We start from the raw sequence: 21,943 nt of genomic DNA on the forward strand, positions 1-21,943 counted from the left end.
TGTATGAGATAGCCATGTTTCTCAAATGATCAATTAGGCTACCTAAAATACAATTGTATGATCGAAACTTGCCTCTGAGCCATCAGCATTAAAATGATCCAGTGCCTGCTTCCTCATCTCGCCCTTTATGGAGCCATCTAATCTCTAATTGGATCAACAAAGACCAATCAATTAACAAGAAACAATAGCCCAAACAAAATACATGGTGATCTGTGTACAAAAATATCTGATGGTTACGGAGCTGAAAAGACACCTGAAAAAGGAACTGTCGGCTTCTCAGGTAATCGGCAAGGATATCCAGCATCCGAACCATCTGGGAGAAGATTAGAACTCTGTGGCCTCGCTCTTTCAGACGAACCAGCAACTTGTCCAATAAAACCAGCTTCCCACTGCTGCGGATAAGTTGCTGAAAGGAAAAGATAAAAAGACAATTCCCTCCTATTACTTACCTTAATTTCTCATGTATAATGCACATTTCCCCCCCCAAAAATTGTCAAAAGTCAATAGTGCATTATATATAGGTATAGAGAATGGGAAAAAAACTTGCACATTGTATAAATGTATGCCGCCATCTAGAGGTTATGAAAAAGCTGTACACTTTTATTCCAATATGCCACCGCCACCTTAGAGGTTATGAGAAAGGTGTACACTTTCATTCTAATATGACAGGGGTACATATGACTGCATATATGTACAGTTGTGTATGAGTTTACATACTTTTTTTTTTTTTTTTTATAAATACGACTGATGACTGAACAACAACCATCATTCATTTCTTTATGGTTATGTTTTGTTGAATAAAAATCCCAGCAGCTTCACTTGGTGTTCAGTGCTCATTAATTGTATTTTTCGATTAACTTTTTGAATTAAATCCACACACACTGAAGCATTTGGATTGGTATTCAGATCAAGCGCACAACCTCATCCCCAAAATGCACAATACGTGCCTTATAAAAAACCACTGTGCTCAACATGACGCATTTTACTCGTTTTGCAATTGTAATGTACTATTTAAGTAATCTTACCATCATGCAGTGAAATCATTGATTACATCTGATCAGATCCAGACAGTGTTGGCAGTTACCTTGAAAAAGTAACTGAGTTACTTTACTGATTACTTGAGGTTAAAAGTAACCTAGTTACTTTATTGATTACTTGATTTCAAAAGTAACTAAGTGAGAAAAATAACTTTTTAGTTACTTTCAGCAGCATCCAAACGGCAGGATTTTCACTTATCCACAGTGCAAAAAAAGCATTAGCTTAACCGCACGCATTACTTGGTAATGTACGCCACACAAGAATACAGAAAGAGGTCATCAACATGAACCAGTAACTTAAATATTAGTGTAGTTGAAGCCATTTTAAAGCAGCAACTTAGTGCAGACTTGACAGGAAAAACAACAAGCACACCATTCTCAGTACACTTCTCCAAAGTCTCTTAACTGATAGATGCCGATTGTGGTACAGGAAGGCAACTCTGTGTGTGCGCGCGTAAACGTGAGCGTGACACACACGTTTACGCACGCGCTCGCACACACACACACACACTATTGCTCCCACCGTGGTAATTTTGATGTGAAGAACGAGAAAACCTATTCGCTGCCAGTGACAAGTTTAACCAGCAAAGCTGTGGGTGATTGACAAGGGGGAGGGGAGAAGAACTTACTCCGTGACGTCAGCCGTGCAGCGCGTTAAACCAGCTCACAGTCCGGACTCCAGACAAAGTTGAAAGTTCTCACTTTTTGTTGTAAATATTATTTAAGCTAATTATTGTAAATCCCAGTGAGTCAGTCCTTACCCTCCATGACCGATTTATGACCGTGCACTTCGGTATGAATAATTATTATTACTAATTGAAAATCATGTTCAACCTATATTCAATTGAATACACAATAAAGACAAAGATATTTAATGGAATTGGGGTTGTACTCGGAGGGAGTAGGGTGGAGTAATACGGCTTTAAAATCAAATCGGATTTTTTTCATAAAATAAAAACTCTAAATCAAACCTGTAATGCTTCAGCTCTGTTAAGGAATTCATGGTCCTCGGGAGGTTTGATCAGGTAACAGTGGTTACAGCACTTCTTCAACTCCATCATGATGTTTAGGAAACCCGATGTGCTGCCTTTGGTACCTTTACTCAAAGCCTTGTAGTTCCTTGTCAGGATCCATCTACATTTACGAGACACACACAGAGAAAGAAAGGGAGAGGAGTGATGGTGAGAGAACGCTATCATTTTCACCTGTGGTGATTAATCTATGACACTGAACACGCATCCAATAATTGCCAGAAGAGGTTGCGTACCTCTTTAAAGGCAAAGTGAGAGAAAGGAGGTGAGCTCAGAATTCAAATACTTTTTTGTGATAGCAAAATCTAAGGTGGACGCTGCACTCATAAGCACCTTCGACACTGCCCCGTTACAAAAGTGGAAAATCACTGGAGAGAGACATTCTGATTGGACATTCACATGGCTTTTGCGACTTCACTTCGTCAGATACTTTGACGCATTGGCAACTTCGGCGTAAGGATCTGGGACAGCGAAAATAGCTTTTAACACATAGGCGTCGTCGTGAGTCTCGGGCATCAAAAGTTCACATGGTCATAGCTTGCACAGTCCCTTACAATCCCCTTACACAGTTTTCACTTTTTTTTTTTTTTGTCCTGTTTTGCTGTTAGGTCAAGCAGAAAGGAGGATCTGTATCCCTTTTATGCCGGAACAGTTTTAGTGTGTCACAGTGGACTTTTTAAGCTGCTGGTGTGGTTTCTTACGATTTTAATGGGTATTTATTGATAATCAGTCGATCGGTCGAACAGAACAAGGTTTTTAGAAGGGAGTGAGAAAAGACGACAACAGGAAGTACAACTGAAGTGTGGTGGGAGTAATAATTGGTAATAATGCAGTCAGCTCTAAGTGGGAATGGGAATATACAGACCCTTTCCAAAAACATTTTAACCATGGAAAAGTTTATTTATTTCCCTAATTCCATTCAAAAATTTATTTCATAGATTATAGATTCAGGGCCCACAATTTAAACAATTTCAAGTATTTATTTGTTTATTTTTACATAACTTGAGATTCTAGCTCATAAAACCAACAAAATCAGGAATTCAAAAAAAAATTAATACTGTGAAGAAAATCATCATTTACTTCTCAGTTTTTGTAGAAAAAAAAATTAAAAAAATAAAGAAATTAGGGTCACATTAAAAACAATCAAAATGGTACCTACAAAACGACATTTTAACCTTCAATACTTGGTTGGGAATCCCTTTGCTTTAATCCCTGCCTCGATGCGCCGTGGGCACTGAGGCAATCAGCCTGTGGCATTGCCTGGAAATTAAGGAAGCCCGGATTTCTTCTCTGTTTTTGGGTCTGGTGTCCCTCATTTTCCGCTTGATAAACCCCATTGAGAATCTATGGGGTTTAGTTCCGGAGAGTTGGCTGGCCAGTCAAGCACTGTGATGGAATGGGCATCAAAGCAGGTTTTGGTGCTTCTGGCGGTATGGGCAGGGGCCAGGTCCTGCTCGAAGATGAAATCTGCATCTCCCTACAGATCTTCTAAAACATTCTGGTAGACTGTTGCGGTGACCTTGGATTTAAGAAAGCAGAGTTTTGCACTGGACATTGCCCCCCAAATCATGACTGGGGGTATTTCACATTGGAGCTCTAGCAGCTGTTCTTCACCCATCTTCCTCCAAACCGTTGGATCTTGATTCCCGAATGAAAGGCACACTTTCATTGGAAAAGAGGACCTTGGACCATGTCCAACAGTCCAGTCCACCTTCTCCTTGGCCCAGTTGAGACGCTCCCTACGTTGGCTCATGCTCAGAAGCGGCTTGATCCGAGGAACCAGACAGTTGTAGCCCATCTGAATGTGGTGGTTTTTGAAGCTGTGACTCCCGCCTCATTCCACTCTTTCTGGATCTCTGGTAGATTCTTGAATCTTCTATGTTTGATAATCCGCTGAAGCCCACGGTCATCTCTTTTGCTGGTGCACCTTCTACTGCCACATCTTCCCCTTTTACTAAACTTTCCATTGATATGCTTGAACGCAGCACTCTGAACAGCCAGCCTCCTTAGCCATGAACCTTTGTGGCTTTACCTATCCTATGAAGGGGATCAATGATGGTCTTCTGGCCAGTTGTCAAGTCTGCAGTCTTCCTCATTGAAGCCAACCGAGACAACTGAACCAAACTGAAGCAATTTAATGACGCCTGGAGAAACATGTGCAGGTGCTTTGAGTTTAGTCGATGATTAGTGTGTGACACAGTTTAACACATTTATGGCCTGCAAAATTTGGGCTGATTTCTTCACAGTATTCTAATTTTTTGAATTCCTGATTGTGTGGGTTTTATGAGCTGGAAGCCCAAATTATGTAAAAACAAATAAATACTTGAAATTGTTTAAGTTGTGAGCCCTGAATCTATAATCTATGAAAGTTTAAACTTTTTGAATGGAATTATGGAAATAAACATTTCCATGATACGAAAATTTTTGGGAAAGGGTCTGTAGTGTTTTGCCTAGACTCTCCTGATTGTTCCTCTCCGTGACCAGGATTTGGACTAGGGTTCTCACTGTCCCATAATTTACAACTACCATCGTTCGTCGCAACGTACTTTGCTTGTTGGAACGTACTCTATGACGGCTGTAAACTCAAGGTCATATTAAGATGTTAGAAATAGAAACACATTTTGTATTGAACTTTCAAGATCAACATCAACAATATGAGCTGCCCGAGAGACGCCTTCTGTGGGCTGACGAGTGACGGATGCATTGTTTCACAGTGGGCCATCGGCTCACTCAGACCCGCCAAAGGTGCACTCTTGGCAGGCATGCAATGCAGACAGACTGAGGCTTCACCCGAGGACTCCATGGACCTTTATAAATGTATTTATTGATTTATTAAAATCCCCTCGAGCTTTTGAATCCCACTGGTGGGTATTGGGGGTGATGATAGGCGGTGGGCGGCATTCCAATCACCCAACAATTAGTACAAAATGACTCGGTTAGTCGACGAAATATCTATAGGATAATCGATTCTAAAAAGATTTGATACTGACAGCAGAGATTTTTTTGGGGGATGGGGGGCTAAAATAAATAAACTGGGTGTCATTGGGAGGCACTGCGGGGTCTTTTCCAGAATAAATCAGACCCCTCTGGAGATCAGGCATTTTTGATCCCTGTAATTACAACCCCAAATCCAATGAAGTTGGGACGTTGTGTTAAACATAAATAAAAATAGAATACAATGATTTGCACGTTCAACCTATATTTAATTGAATATACTACAAAGACAAGATATTTAATTTTCAAACTGATAAACTTTATTGTTTTTAGCAAATAATCATTAACTTAGAATTTTATGGCTGCAACACATTCTAAAAAAGTTGTGTTACATCATCTTATTTTTTAACAACATTCAATAAACGTTTGGGAAATGAGGAAACTAATTGTTGAAGCTTTGTAGGTGGAATTCTTTCCCATTCTTGCTTGATGTACAGTCCGGGGTCTCCATTGTCGTATTTTGCCCTTCATAATGCGCCACATATTTTCAATGGGAGACAGGTCTGGACTGCAGGCAGGCCAGTCTAGTACCCGCACTCTTTTACTACGAAGCCACGCTGTTGTAACACGTGCAGAATGTGGTTTGGCATTGTCTTGCTGAAATAAGCAGAGGAATCCATGAAAAAGACATCGCTTGGATGGCAGCATATGTTTCTCCAAAACCTGTATGTGCCTTTCAGCGTTAATGGTGCCTTCACAGATGTGTAAGTTACCCATGCCATTGGCACTAACACAGCCCCATACCATCACAGATGCTGGCTTTTGAACTTTGCGTCCATAACAGTCTGGATGGTTCTTTTCGTCTTTGGCCCGGAGGACACGACGTCCACAATTTCCAGCAACAATTTGAAATGTGGACTTGTCGGACCACAGAACACATTTCCACTTTGCATCAGTCCATCTTAGATGAGCTCGGGCCCAGAGAAGCCAGCGGTGTTTCTGGGTGTTGTTGATAAATGGCTTTTGCTTTCCATAGTAGAGTTTCAAGTTGCACTTACGGATGTAGCGCCGAACTGTATTTACTGACATTGGTTTTCTGAAGTGTTCCTGAGCCCATGTGGTGATATCCTTTACACATTGATGTCGGTTTTTGATGCAGTGCCGCCTGAAGGATCGAAGGTCACGGCATTCAATGTTGGTTTTCGGCCTTGCCGCTTACATGCAGTGATTTCTCTAGATTCTCTGAACCTTTTGATGATATTATGGACCGTAGATGATGAAATCCCGAAATTCGTTGCAATTGTACGTTGAGGAACATTGTCCTTAAACTGTTTGACTATTTTCTCATGCACTTGTTCACAAAGAGGTGAACCTCACCCCATCTTTGCTTGTGAATCAGCAATTCAGGGAAGCTCCTTTTCTACCCAATCATGGAACCCACCTGTTCCCAATGAGCCTGTTGACCTGTGGGATGTTCCAAACAGGTGTTCGATGAGCATTCCTCAACTTTCTCAGTCTTTTTTGCCACCTGTCCCATCTTTTTTGGAACGTGTTGTAGCCATAAAATTTCATGTAAGTGATTATTTGCTAAAAACAATCAAGTTTATCAGTTGGAACATGAAATATCTTGTCTTTGTAGTGTATTCAATTAAACATAGGTTAAACATGATTTGCAAATCATTGTATTCTGTTTTTATTTATGTTTAACACAACGTCCCAACTTCATCGGAATTGGGGTTGTACAAGGGACAGAAAGTTGGTCAAAGAAATATGGCACAAAAAAAGTACAACGACAAATTTAGTGAGGATTAAATGTGAATCTATCAAACCATTGTCTCCAGTTATCTCTGCGAGACTAGCTCTTTTCAATATCAGGTCACTGGGTAATAAATCAATGCTGATTAATGACGTCATTACAACCTATGATCCGGACTTTTTGTTACCAAATGAAACGTGGTTAACAGAAAGTAGCTGTAATACCATTTTAAAAGAGGCAACACCAGCACATTTTGATTATATGAACAAGTGTCAAATAGGGAAAAAAGGCGGTAGTATTGCTGTTATTTTTAAGTCATTATTTCAGTGTAAAGAAATTATACTGGGTGATTTTAGCTCTTTTGAATCTCTTTGTCTATTAAGAAACGGTACACAAATGAGAATAACACCACTATGTTTATGGAGACCATAGCTGTGCCACAAAATGCTGAGACAGTTGATGTACTTCTCGATAATTTCACCTGTAAAATCTCAAATGTCATGAATGCTGTCGCTCCTATTAAAACTCAGACAATCTTGAGGCGACGTCGAACACCGTGGGGGGGGGGCACAATGATGGTAAAGACCTCAAAATCAAAGTGTAGGAAAGCAGAACGTAAATGGAGAAAAACTAAACGCCAAATTGACAATGACCTCTACAGACAAAGTCTTTGTAATTTTAACCAAGAGTTAAGTCACTTTTCTGAAATCATCAGTAAGAACTTCAACAATACTCGCACTTTGTTTGCTGTGGTTGACAAGCTCACAACCCCCCCGAATCAGATAGCTCCAGAACTCCAAACAGCAGATAAATGCAATGAATTTGCTTGTTATTTTAGTGAAAAAATACAATCCATCAGGTTAAATATTAGCACAAATTAGCAAAATGATACTACATCTGAAGCCACCCAGGAAAAACTGTAGCGAAAACTCAATACCATCTGACTTTTTCAAAGCTATTGCAAAGTCTGAGCTAGCTGATTTGCAGCAAATAATTAATTGCTCACTTCAGTCAGGCGAGTTTCCTAAAGCTCTTAAAGTAGCTGCCATTAAACCTCTGCTAAAAAATAGAACGCTGGACGCTTACATGTTAGCAAACTGTAGACCCATCTCAAATCTCCCTTTCATAGCCAAGATTGTTGAGAGTTATTTTTCATCAACTCAGCAATTTCTTGAACTTAAATTGACTTTTTGACAAATTTCAATCAGGTTTCCGAACTCATCACAGTACAGAATCTGCTCTTATCAAAGTGCTAAATGATATAAGGTTGAATACTGACTGGAGAAAGGTGTCAATTCAGGTTTTGTTGGACATCAGTGCGACTTTCATCAGATCATAATATACTACTGAACGGGTTGGAAACGTGGGTCGGACTAAATGGAACAGTCCTTAAATGGTTTAGGTCCTACCTGGAGGAAAGGAGTTATTTTGTAACCATTCGAAGTGTTCAATCTCATCGAATGGCAATGACCTATAGGGTCCCTCAAGGCTCAGTTCTTGGACCCCTCCTGTTCAGCATGTATACGCTACCCTTGGGTCAAATTCTTCAGAACTTTAATTTTGACGATCATAGTTATGCAGATGAAACACATATCTACCAGTTTCTCCAGATGACTACAGTTCAATTGAGGTGTTGTGTCACTGTCTAAACCGGATAACTGGATGAGCCAAAATCTTCTTCAATTAAACCACAATAAAACTGAGATCATTGTTTTTGGCAATAAAGAGAGAGACTTGCTGTTAGTAAATACCTGGAGTCACTCTCTTTAAAAACCAAAGACCAAGTCCGAAACCTTGGCGCTCTGATAGATTCCGACCTGACTTTCAACAGTCATATCAAATCAATGACTAAAACTGCCTTCTACCATCTGAAGAACATATCCAGAGTGAAGGCTTGCATGTGTCAAGCAGACCAGGAGAAGCTCATCCATGCTTTTAGCTCAAGTAGACTAGACTTTTGTAATGGTCTCCTGACTGGACTCCCTAAAAAGAGCATTAAACAGCTGCAGCTCATTCAGAATGCTGCAGCTCGGGTTCTGACCAGAACAAAGAGGTCAGCGCATATTACTCCAATTCTAAAGTTTTTACACAGGCTTCAGGTCAGCCTTAGAACAGATTTTAAAGTCTATAAATCACGAAACGGTTTAGGTCCTGAATAGATGAATGAAATGCTAATGAAATATAAACTCAGTAGGGCTCTGAGATCGACAGACTCAGGTCAAATAGTGGAGCGCAGAGTCCTAAGCAAACATGGTGAAGCAGCATTAAGCCATTATGCTGCTCACAAATGGAATAAGTTGCCAACAGAAGTGTCGTCAGCCCCAAGTGTGCATGTTTTAAGTCCAGGTTAAAAACTCTTCTTTTTTCCCCATGCTTTTTAGAGCATTTCCACTTTTAAATGATATTTCTTGTACTGTACACAGTTTTAATTTAATTTGTTTAATGTTTATAAGCCGTTTTTTTCCCTTTGTTTTTAAATGCTTTTAATCACGAAAAGCACATTGAGTTACCTTGTGTATGAAATGCCCTATATAAATAAATGTGCTTTGCTAATAAATGTAAATCTACAAAGTGAGCTAGGATAAAGGTTGTATACAGTGGATACGGAAAGTATTCAGCCCCCTTAAATTTTTCACTGTTATATTGCAGCCATCTGCTAAAATAATTTAAGTTCATTTTCCCCCTCATTAATGTACACACAGCAACCCATATTGACAGAAGAAAATGGAATTGTTAACATTTTTGAAGATTTATTAAAAAAGAAAAACTGAAATATCACACAGCCTTAAGTATTCAGACCCTTTGCTGTGACACTCATATTTAACTCGTCCATTTCTTCTGATCATCCTTGAGATGGTTCTACACCTTCATTGGAGTCCAGCTGTGTTTGATTATACTGATTGGACTTGATGAGGAAAGCCACACACCTGTCTATAGAAGACCTTATAGCTCACAGTGCAAGTCACAGGAACTGCCTGAAGAGCTCAGAGACAGAATTGTGGGAAGACAGATCTGGCCAAGGTTACAAAAAAAATTCTGCTGCACTTAAAAGTCCCTAAGAGCAAAGTGGCCTCCATAATCCTTAAGTGGTAGACGTTTGGAACGACCAGAACCCTTCTTAGAGCTGAGCGTCCGGCCAAACTAAGCAATCGGGGGAGAAGAGCCTTGGTGAGAGGGGTAAAGAAGAACCCAAAGATCACTGTGGCTGAGCTCCAGAGATGCTGTTGGGAGAAAGTTCTCGAAAGTCAACCATCACTGCAGCCCTCCACCATTCGGGGCTTTATGGCAGAGTGGCCTGACGGAACCCTCTCCTCAGTGCAAGACACATGAAAGCCCAAATGGAGTTTGCTAAAAATCTCTTGAAGGACTCCAAGATGGTGAGGAATAAGATTATCTGGTCTGATGAGCCCAAGATAGCACTTTTTGGCCTTAAAAAAAACAGGCACTGCTCATCACCTGTCCAACACAGTCCCAACAGTGAAGCATGGTGGTGGCCGCATCATGCTGTGGGGCTGCTTTTCAGCTGCTGGGACAGGACGACTGGTTGCAATCGAAGGAAAGATGAATGCGGCCAACTACAGGGATATCCTGGACGAAAACCTTCTCCAGAGTGCTTAGGACCTCAGACTGGGCTGAAGGTTCACCTTCCAACAAGACAATGACACTAAAAGCACACAGCTAAAATAACGAAGGATTGGTTGCAGAACAACTCCGGGACTGTTCTTGAATGGCCCAGCCAGACCCCTGACTTAAACCCAATTGAGCATCTCTGGAGAGACTTGAAAATGGCTGCCCACCAACGTTCACCATACAACCTGACATGACAGAACTGGAGAGGATTTGCAAGGAGGGATGGCAGAGGATCTCCAAATGCAGGTGTGAAAAACACAATTCATTTAGGAGAAAAGAATAAGCTGGAACTGACGCCTGCGTTACTTCCGGTTTAGTGTGATTTTTAGTGTAAGCATTAAAATCTAGGGTCTGAATACTTATGGCTGTGTGAGATTTCAGTTTTTCTTTTTTAATAAATCTGCAAAAATGTCAACAATTCCTTTTATTCTGTCAATATGGCGTGCTGTGTGTACATTAATGAGGAAAAATAATGAACTGAAATGATTTTAGCAAATGGCTGCAACATAAAGAGTGAAAAATTTAAGGGTACCCATGGTACAGTCCTTACTTGTAATATTGTTTCTGGATCGCACTCATTTCCACTCGGAGGATCTGCTCCACTTTGGCAGGGAGAGATTTCTCCACGTCCTTCTTGACTCTGCGTAGAAGAAAAGGTTCCAGTTCTTTGTGCAGACTGGTGTAGCCAGAATCCCGTCCTTTCCCATGGTCCTCTTCAAACATCTCCCACGAGTGAAACCTTGAAAAAGATAACACAACTCATTAATTCTGTTAACTTTGGATCTATGTGATGGTTATATCATCACTATTCCTTGAATATTTACTGTGCAATACTCCACTACCTCTGCAAACCTTGAATAGTTGAATGCCTACAGCTTTCCACGTTGCAATCAAACATTTTTTTTGCTCTCATTAAACTATTAATGCCGAACTCAAATACACTGTCGTTTTTTTAAATTGTCATTGTTTTAAAATTGTTCTTATGTACCACTGCCTATGCCCCTCTTTCAGTATTTCTTTCATTAGTCATCAGTTTTATTTTTAATCATTTTATATTTTTGTATAAATGGAGGGAGACTAGCAAAACTAAGAATTTAATTGATCAGTGTTATCGTGTTTTTACTGTGCACATGACAAATACCTTAAACCTGAAATTCAAGAGGTCTGATGAGGACTATGACAAATAACTCATGAATATGTGAATTGCTTGTGTGTACCCTCACTCATACTCTCGTCCTATAGACTTTTATAATTTACATAATTTATGCCACCACACTTCAGTTGTACAGCCGGGTTCACGACCCTTGTCCTGCATGCTTCTTCTCCTGTCCTTGTCCTGTTCTAGCTTGTCCTGTCCTTCACTCACAGGGTGTAGCACTACAGCCCCATGCAACACTCCTATTTAATGTTTCATTGTTGTAGATAATGTAATGACTTACATTTCTCATCCTGTTTACAATTAGTTTCTTTGTCTTTTGTCTACATTTCTCTCTCCCCTCTAGAAACTTTGTTCTGTTCGACTCTGATTCTCAATAAACTTCAATTATAATACTAAGAAACAAGAGCTAAAGCTTAAAAACTCCACTGGGATACAGTAAAACTGTTCCGGGATAAAGGTGCTAACAGATCCTCCATTCTGCTTGACCTAACAGCCGAACAGGACAAAAAAATAAAATACAGAAATAAATAAGGAGTTCTGACTATGTCTTTGTATTACAGCATGACTGCTAAATATCATAATGCTTACTTACATACATATATGACACCTCAGACAGTTCTTCCCTACCGGAAGAAAAATGTTTTGTCGGCTCAACTTAAGTTTACTAGCCGAGATGGTTTTCCAACGGCATTAAATGTGGTAGAAATAAAATAAGTAATAACACACATACAATGCTGTGAAAAAGTATTGGCTCCCTTCGCAAATGCTTATATTTTTGCATAGTTTCTCCACTTTGTTTCAAATTATCAAACAAATGTAACCCAAGTAAAATTAAAATGCTGTTTTTAAATGGTGATTTAATTTCCATCCATCCATTTTCTGAGCCGCTTCTCCTCACTAGGGTCGCGGGCGTGCTGGAGCCTATCCCAGCTGTCATCGGGCAGGAGGCGGGGTACACCCTGAACTGGTTGCCAGCCAATCGCAGGGCACATCGAAACAAACAACCATTCGCACTCACAGTCATGCCTACGGGCAATTTAGAGTCTCCAATTAATGCATGTTTTTGGGATGTGGGAGGAAACCGGAGTGCCCGGAGAAAACCCACGCAGGCAGGGGGAGAACATGCCAACTCCACACAGGCGGGGACGGGGATTGAACCCCGCACCTCAGAACTGTGAGGCTGACGCTCTAACCAGTCGGCCACCGTGCCGCCGGTGATTTTATTTATTAAGAAAGAAAAAAACTATTCATGGTTACCTGGCCCTGTGTGAAAAGGTAATAGCCCCCCTAAACCTAATAACTGGTTGGGCTATCTCCAGCAGCAACAACTGAAATGAAGCGTTTTCTATCACTGGTAATTAGTCTTCCACATCTCTGTGGAGATATTTTGGCCCACTCTGCCTTGCAGAATTGTTTGAATTCAGCAAAAATGGAGGGTTTTCAAGCACGAACAGCCTTTTTAAGGTCATGCCACTGCATTTCAATCAAATTCAAGTCTGGAATTTGACGAGGCCACTCCACTGTTTTGGATCGTTATCCTGCTGCAGAACCCAAGTGCGCTTCAGCTTGAGGTCAGAAACTAATGACTGCACGTTCTCATTCAGGATTTTCTGTTAAAGAGCAGAATTCATGGTTCCATCAATCACAGCAGGTTGTCCAGGTTCTGAAGGAGAAAAGCAGCCCCAGACCATCACACTACCACCACCATTTTGGACTCTTGCTGTGTATTTTTTCTGAAATGCTGTGCTACATTTACACCAGCTCTAACGACACACACACCTTCTAAAAAGCAAAACTTTCATCTCGTCAATCCTTATAATATTCTCCCAAAAGTCTGCAGCACCTCAACGCGAAAACACAAAAGACCAGTGCAAAAAATACGACACTGGCTGATCGGATGAGCAAAAATGTTGCTTAAACGTAAGAGTAGCAATAGAGGATCCCCGCTCCACAGGATGTCTATTCACACTGGTCCGTGCATCTTTTCCTCGATGATAACAAGTTACCTGACATTCCCCGCAATTATCAATGGATTGGTTCACATCCCCTGTCCCATTTAGTCCTCTCTCTTGTTTCACTTAATTTTTGCATGAGCTCTCAGCTCGGTCAATATCTCCTCCAGGATGCATTCCCGGCAGAGAATATGTCTGCCAGCTCCACGTTAAGAACGCTTCGCGGCTGTATCATCGTAAAACCCGCTATGGGGTGAAAGTACAAACAAACTGGAATCGTAAACTAACTGTGAGGGGCTGCTGACTCACAGGCATACACAACAACAAGCGCTGAAACCTGCCAAAAAATGTCACGGCTCACATGCTGTAAATAGTGCAAACGGTTTAGCACGAAACAAAACGAATGCTATAAAAAAAATAAAAAATAAAAACATTTAAAAAGGGCGGGGGAGAAGTAAAAATAAAGGAGAACGTTGGCAAAAAAAAAAGGATTTTGGAAAAAGGCTGAAACAACAATGCGTAAAAATAAGGAAGTGCTGTGAACACTTTCCTGGTGCACTGTAAACGTATTTTGTTACAAGCTACGTGCATGTGTATTTGAATTCGGTTGTTAGGAATTTTTATTGCCTGGCAATTCATTATTGGAATAAATAAGATCGAATGAATGCATTTCTTCAGTAAATTTTGCAATTGGAAATTGCTAATGGTCACTTAAAAAGGGTACGTTTTTAAATCATGTAACAACTGATATTGCCTACTTTTCAGGCATAATGAAATGCAGCAACGACCAGAGCTCTTTGAGGGAGTTTTGCAGCGGTGTTCCTGTGATGAGGAGCCTGTGATTGGACTTGAAGTCAATCATAGTCTTGTAGAGGAGCGAGTCATCATTCTTCAGTCGATGTGCCTCATCCACACCAATGAAAGCCCAGTTAACACTGCCCAAAAAAGACTGTAGACATATTTTTCACATTTGGTTATACTTCCTAACAATATCAAGACGATTATAGAAGTTAGGGCTGGGTGATATGACCTTAAAATATAATCAACAATCAACAATTGAGAACCACTGGTATAAGCAGTGCACGTCAGCGTGGACGCTTAAATCAAATTGAATCACCCAGCTCTAATTGAAGCTTACGTGAGGTAGCTCCTCACCTTGTCCTTGAGAAGAATTTCATATGTAGTGAGGAGGATGTTGAATTTCAGCCTCTTGGAATGAACATGCATCCACTCGTGTGTCCTGATCTAGAATTGGGAAAAGACGATTGAAAGGCTTAAAGTGTTATGTTATGACATCATCTGGAGTGTGGGGAATCTTTAGAAGTAGCTGACATGGAATGAGAATTAGAACTAATTTGGCTGTATAAAACAGGCCATTGTCCTTGGTTTGTGTGTTAAGGTATTAAGACGATACACAGAAACATAGGATTAGTGATGTGTCTAGGAATGTTTTTGGTGTGTGTCTATGAACAGTCTGGCAACTGTGTTAGTGTGTATGTGTACTAAGGATTCATCTTACCATATTCCTACTGCTTATGTCTCCCAGGTAGACAACAACATTCATCTGAGGGGCCCACAGCTGGATTTCCCTCTGCCAGGATGTTAACGTAGAGAGGGGCACAACCAGCAAGAAGGGGCCATAAAGCTGGTGCTCATTAAACAAATAGTTGAGGAAAGAGATGGTTTGGATGGTCTTCCCTAAACCCATCTCATCAGCAAGGATGCAGCTGTTGCCTCTAAAAATTCAGACAGAACAGAAGAAAACTTTTGGTATCACAGACCACACAGTACATGATGATTTTAAGATAATGTGAAGCAAGATGACTCAAGTCTTACTTGCACCACGAGTGGGCCATCCAGTTCAAACTGTCCAGCTGATAGTCTCTGAGCTCTAGTCCATCACCTCCTATGTAATGGGGCTGCTTTTTCATTGGAGCAAACCTTGGTCTCTGTTTCAGCACCTGAAGGAAAAGTGCAGCTGGTTCAGTCAACAAAAATCTATCAACTAAAAGGAGGGTTCACTTTCACGCGAGACCAAAATTAACACTGTATGTAGTGCTTTTAACAATACACAGACAGAGACAATTTCATGCCCCCGCGCATATTTTTTTTACCTTGCAATCTCTGGATGGAATGGTCTTTGATTGGTTTCTGCTCATGTAATCATCAATACATTTTTGGAACTTCTTGGCAATCAGAGCTCCATCTTCCCAGCTACATTCAGAGTACGACAATCCCTGCCACTTGCACAGGTAGTCCGGGTAACCAGCAGCTGACTTTTGGTTAGAATGACCTGCTCAACGATATTCAGACAGTGATGAAAATCTAATTCACCTCATTTATTATATAAATGCTGTGCACAAGTCTACATTTTGATGCGTTAAAGGTGACATACAGTGGGGCAAAAAAGTATTGTCACCCACCAATTGTGCATGTTCTCCCACTAAAAAAAGATGAGAGGCCTGTCATTTTCTCATAGGTCCAGAAAACCACAGTCTGATTTTTAAAGAATTTATTAGCAAATTATGGTGGAAAATAAGTATTGTCACCTACAAACAAGCAAGATTTCTGGCTCTCACAGACCTGCAACTTCTTTAAGAGGCTCCTCTGTCCTCCACTTGTTACCTGTATTAATGGCACCAGTTTGAACTCATTATCAGCATAAAAGACAACCTCAAACAGTCACACACCAAACTCCACTATGGCGAAGACCAAAGAGCTGTCAAAGGACACCAGAAACCAAACTGTCGAGCTGCAACAGGCTGGGAAGACTGAATCTGCAATAGGTTAGCAGCTTGGTGTGAAGAAATCAACTGTGGGAGTAATTATTAGAAAACGGAAGACATACAAGACCAGAGATAATCTCCATCGATCTGGGGCTCCACGCAAGATCTCACCCCGTGGGGTCAAAATGATCACAAGAACGGTGAGCAAAAATCCCAGAACCACATGGGGGGGGGGACCTAGTGAATGACCTGCAGAGAGCCGGGACCAAAGTAACAAAGGCTACCATCAGTAACACACTACGACGCCAGGGACTCAAATCCTGCAGTGCCAGACGTGTCTCCCTGCTTAAGCCAGTACATGTCCAGGCCCGTCTGAAGAGTGCTGGAGAGCATTTGGATGATCCGGAAGAGGATTGGGAGAATGTCATATGGTCAGATGAAATCAAAATAGAACTTTGTGGTAAAAACTCAACTTGTCGTGTTTGGAGGAGAAAGAATGCTGAGTTGCATCCAAAGAACACCATACCTACTGTGAAGCATGGGGTTGGAAACATCATACTTTAGGGATGCTTTTCTGCAAAGGAACCAGGACGATCCGTGTATAAAGGAAAGAATGAATGGGGCAATGTATCGTGAGATTTTGAGTGAAACCCTCCTTCCATCAGCAAGGGCATTGAAGATGAAACGTGGCTGGGTCTTTCAGCATGACAATGATCCCAAACACACCGCCCGGGCTACGAAGGAGTGGCTTCATAAGAAGCATTTCAGGGTCCTGGAGTGGTCTAGCCAGTCTCCAGATCTCAACCCCACAGAAAATCTTTGGAAGGAGTTGAAAGTCTGTGTTGTCCAGCGACAGCCCCAAAACATCACTGCTCGAGAGATCTGCACGGAATGGGGCAAAATACCAGCAACCGTATGTGAAAACGTTTGACCTGTCATTGCCAACAAAAGCTACAGTGGGTACGGAAAGTTTTCAGACCCCCTTAAATTGTTATATTGCAGCCATTTGTTAAAATCATTTAAGTACACACAGCAACCCATATTGAAAAGAAACAAAACGTAATTGTTGAAATGTGTGCTTATTTATTTAAAAAGAAAAAATGAAATATCACACAGCCATAAGTATTCACACCTTTTGTTGTGACACATTTAACTCTGGTGCTGTCCATTTCTTCTGATCATCCTTAAAAGGGTTCTACACCTTCATTGGAGTCCAGGTGTGTTTATTTAGACTGATTGGACTTAGGACAGCCACACCCCTGTTTGAAGCATGGTGGTGGCAGCATCATACTGTGGGGGTGTTTTCAGCTGCGGGGACAAGACGACTGGTTGTAATCGAAGGAAAGATGAATGCGGCCAAGTACAGGGATATCCTGGACGAAAAGTGCTCAGAAACTCAGACTGGGCCGAAGATTCACCTTCAAAAAAAAAAAACAATGACCCTAAGCACACAGCTAAAATACCGAAGGAGTGGCTTCAGAACAACTCCGTGACTGTTTTTGAATGGCCCAGCCAGTGCCCTGACTGAAACCCAACTGAGCATCTCTGGAAAGACCTGAAAATGGCTGCCCACCAACGTTCACCATCCAACCTGACGGAACTGGAGAGGATCTGCAAGGAGGAATGGCAGATGATCCCAAATCCATCCATCCATTTTCTTCACTGCTTATCCTCACTGGGGTCGCGGGCGGCCGGTGCCTATCCCAGCTATCTTCGGGCAAGAGGCGGGGTAAACCCTGAACCGGTCAACAGCCAATCACAGGGCACATAGGAAAAAAAACTATCATTCGCGCTCACATTCATACCTTCGGGCAATTTAGAGTTTCCAATTAACCTACCATGCTTGTTTTTGGGATGTGGGATGAAACCGGAGTGCCCGGAGAAAACCCACCCAGGCACGGGGAGAACATGCAAACTCCGCACAGGCGGGGTTGTTATTTGAACCCCGGTGCCCAGAACTGTGAGGCAGATGTGCTAGGCAGATGTGCTAACCAGTCGTCTACCGTGCCGGCGATCCCAAATCCAGGTGTGAAAAACTTGTTGCATCATTCCCAAAAAGACTCATGGCTGTATTAGCTCAAAAGGGTGCTTCTACTAAATACTGAGCAAAGGGTCTGAATACTTATGGTTGTGTATTATTTCAGTTTCTTTTTTAATCTACAAAAATTTCAACAATTCTGTTTTTTTATGTCAATATGGGGTGCTGTGTATCCATTAATGTGTATATTAAAAAAAATAAAAAAATAAAAAAAAGAACTGAAATGATTTTAGCAATATAAAAAGAGTGAAAGATGTATGGGGTCTGAATACATCTCATACCCACTGTATATAACAAAGTATTGAGATGAACTTTTGTTATTGACCAAATACTTATTTTCCACCATAATTTGCTAATAAATTCTTAAAATGAGAAGAAAAAAAAAATCCAGAAAATCACATTGTCTGATTTTTAGTCTCTCATAGGTGAGGTATACCTGTGATGAAAATGAAATCTTTTTAAGTGGGAGAACACAATTGGTGGCTGACAATACTATACATACACACACACACACACACACACACGTTTTATATTATTGAATTTTTATTTTAAAAAAGTACATTATAAAAAAATAATGCCAGACTTGTGGATCAGAAATCGACATACGAATCAACTCTTTGCTCTATCGTTATACTCCTACATAGTATGTGTCTATATGCTGTTGAGTCACTGAATTAGTGTCATTTCATTTTATATAGTGTAGACATTTTTTTTGTTATATACAGTATTTTTTTTACAGTATAAACACTAAATTTGATTTCATCCATAGTTGCAGTAGACTTACATTCATACAATTATTGAAAACCACATATCTTGGGTAACTTAGATGGTTGTGTACTTTACTCCGCTAATCTACACTCTCTATTGATGAATTAATTGCTTTGTCAAATGTGACCAGTCGGGAACAAGTTTGCTTGTCACAAAATAATTCACTCTCATTTGACTTGCATAGTATTGAGGGAGGGTTGTTTAAATGAGTCACAATTGCAAACCAGCCCCCTTTTTTTTTTTTTTAAGCCCGATTGTCAACACATTACATCACGGTCGGACATTGAGGTGACATACGACCATACAGCTGTTGTAAAACCGGCAGAGCCAAAATACATTTAAAATCAGTCCAAAAAGCTTATGCATGAAATTGACAAAGGCATTATAGTTTGTTTCAATTAGGTTTATAAACAGACAAGGTCATCACAGTTATCAATTTTTGAAAACACTCTTTTTTTATTTTATTTAGTTAACGAATATGTTTTTTTTTTAAATGTTAGCTTGAGTTGATTGTAATATCCTTGTTCTGAAGAACTGTAAACATAAAATGTGCATATGATTTTATTATACCATTGTGCAGATGCAATTCTGGTACTAAATCATGAAGCTCATAAAACGTGAGCTTTGAGTAGCGACAATATATGTCGACAGCTTTGAAGCAAAACAACAGGGATAAAACTGAAAACGTACCTATGATCCTCTCCACAAGCTGGTACTGAGAGTGCAGGTCATCTATGAGTTCTTCCTGGCAATTGAAATACTCAATATCCTCAGGTGAGGCTGCCTTTAACCTGTGTCAAAGGCACACGATTCATCACAAAATATGTAACCGTCATACTTCCTTACTACGTCATAGTCATAATTCCTAGGAATCGCTCCAGGTACTATGATTTTCTCTAACAGTATAAAATCATATGAAAGCTTTCTTACCATTTCTTTTTCTCCTGATCCTTCTTCTTAAAATTGTCCAGTTTCTTCATACCCCTGACATTCTGCAACTTCAGGGTCTCTTCTGTTTCCCAAGTGTTGTGAATGTGGGCCCAGTTTTTCCACTTTATTAGGTACTGGATATCCCCTGCCTCCTTATTAGAATTAAAGTATGCATTTGGGTCTCCATCTGCTTCTACAGCATATACCGTAGTCACACTTCCCACAGCTGTTAGGGACGAAACCAAAAACATGTCCTTCAATTTTCCTGCACTTTTACATTTTAAAATGTCAAAAATGGATTTAACATAAATAACACATTCATTTCCATGAACGTGCCAAGGCCAACAGTTCTTCTTACCCCTTTTCCTTCCAATTCTGCTATCCATCACTCTCTCCAGTGTTTCAAACTCATCTTCCTCAGGTTGAGGGACATCTTCACCAAGAACTTCCACAAGGTCATCTGAATCAGTTTTCAGCTCCTCATCTTCCTTGTAGCTGATGTTGACTGTTGCCTGCCGCCGTGGACCAGCGGCGACAGCCTTCTTATAGTTCTCTTCCTCGTCCTCAGAAGATGAACATTTCTGGGCTTTCTTTTTCTGGGAGCTGCTCTTCTTGCCATTTCGAAAATTCATCCTGACAAGAGGTAAGAAAAGTTGACTTGAACAAACACACTGAAGTAAGTTAAGCTTAAGTTGTCCAATTCGGATTTTTACCTTTTTTTTAATTAAAAATATGACATCAGCGTATCCAGCAAGATCAAAATAGCATCATTATTGTATGTTAATTAAAAATAAGTAAGTCTAGGTTGAAGATACATTTCTTCAGCAAGCCTCCGCCATCTGCGTGTCATGTGACTACTTAGAACGGTGACGATCGTCCGACTGGAGTGAGCAAAACTGTGGCTACCACTGACACTAGCCCTGATCAACAGCACGAGGCGGACCAGCGGAGAGGTAGAAACATGGCTAATTAGAAAACTAACCCTGAAATTGCGGACGCTGCAAGCTCATTGAGGTCACTGGTATGGAAGTATTTAGGCTTTAGGTTGAGAACAGACGGAAATCGCGTAGCGACAAGACCCGCGTTGTTGCCCATGTACCCAGTTTTCTGTTGCAACGTTCCCGTTGTGTAGGTCGTCTTTAAAACGAAAACAGCTAAGAAAGGGGTAGTAAAATAGGCTAATGCTTTTAAGCTAATATTAGTTCATTTTATAAGAGTTATTATAAATGTTTATGATGACAGAACACAGCCACTCAAAAAGCTAACGTGTACTGACGCATACAACACTGTTGTAGTTGCAGTTGTTGTTAAAGCGCTATACAAATAAAGTTGAGCTGAGAGTTGAGTAACCTATGCTCTGTTTTTATGGTTTTGTTAGCTTTGCTGAATAATCTCTTTACCTTGCTACTCAAGGCTAATAAATACCCCCCAAAACTATTACTGTATATTGTATATATTTTACACACGTGCCCACGTAAAGTATTCACACCGCACCCATATTTTCAGATAGTTGTACAAATGTATTGAAAATGTGAACATTTAAACATAATAGGGACATAAGTATTCACACCCTTGACTTAATGTTTTGTTGAAGCACCTTTGGCAGTAATCACAGCCTCAAGTCTTCTCGGTTATGTCTCTACGAGCTGACCACACCTGTTTTGGGGCATTTTCTCCCATTCTTCTCTGCAGATCCTCGCAAAGTCAGTCAGGTTGGATGGGCAGCATCGCTGGACAGCCATTTTTAGGTCTTTCCAGAGATGTTCGATTGGATTCAAATCCGGGCTCTGGCTTGGTCACCCAAGGACATTCACAGGCTGCTTCTGAAGCCACTCCTTTGTTATCTTGGCTCCGTGCTTTGGGTCATTGTCATGTTGGAAGGAGAATCGACACCCTAGTCTGAGGTCCAGAGCATTCTGGAGCAAGTTCTCACGAAGAATTTCTCTATATTTGGCAGCTGTCATCTTACCCTCTATGCGGGC

At 40.7% G+C, this 21,943-nt stretch overlaps 1 protein-coding gene across 4 annotated transcripts in view; it reads right to left on the reverse strand.

Moving 5' to 3' along the window:
• The window catches only part of chd1 (chromodomain helicase DNA binding protein 1), a 48,555-nt gene that overhangs the window by 14,824 nt on the left and 11,788 nt on the right, over positions 1-21,943 (reverse strand). For 3 of the 4 annotated variants that reach the window (XM_061798820.1, XM_061798818.1, XM_061798819.1), the window contains exons 6-17: positions 20,320-20,594; positions 19,962-20,187; positions 19,722-19,822; positions 15,614-15,792; positions 15,336-15,460; positions 15,019-15,235; positions 14,655-14,744; positions 14,258-14,448; positions 10,939-11,127; positions 2,009-2,171; positions 254-406; positions 73-144 (exon numbers count right to left, since the gene is read on the reverse strand). In XM_061798820.1, the coding sequence (XP_061654804.1) occupies positions 73-144; positions 254-406; positions 2,009-2,171; positions 10,939-11,127; positions 14,258-14,448; positions 14,655-14,744; positions 15,019-15,235; positions 15,336-15,460; positions 15,614-15,792; positions 19,722-19,822; positions 19,962-20,187; positions 20,320-20,594 (1,981 nt within the window). Of the gene's footprint in view, positions 1-72; positions 145-253; positions 407-2,008; positions 2,172-10,938; positions 11,128-14,257; positions 14,449-14,654; positions 14,745-15,018; positions 15,236-15,335; positions 15,461-15,613; positions 15,793-19,721; positions 19,823-19,961; positions 20,188-20,319; positions 20,595-21,617; positions 21,747-21,943 lie in introns of those variants that run through there. The other variant, XM_061798821.1, reaches the window with a different exon arrangement.

This window comes from Phyllopteryx taeniolatus, chromosome 15, assembly GCF_024500385.1.
Source record: "Phyllopteryx taeniolatus isolate TA_2022b chromosome 15, UOR_Ptae_1.2, whole genome shotgun sequence".
Classification (NCBI taxonomy): Eukaryota; Metazoa; Chordata; class Actinopteri; order Syngnathiformes; family Syngnathidae; genus Phyllopteryx; species Phyllopteryx taeniolatus.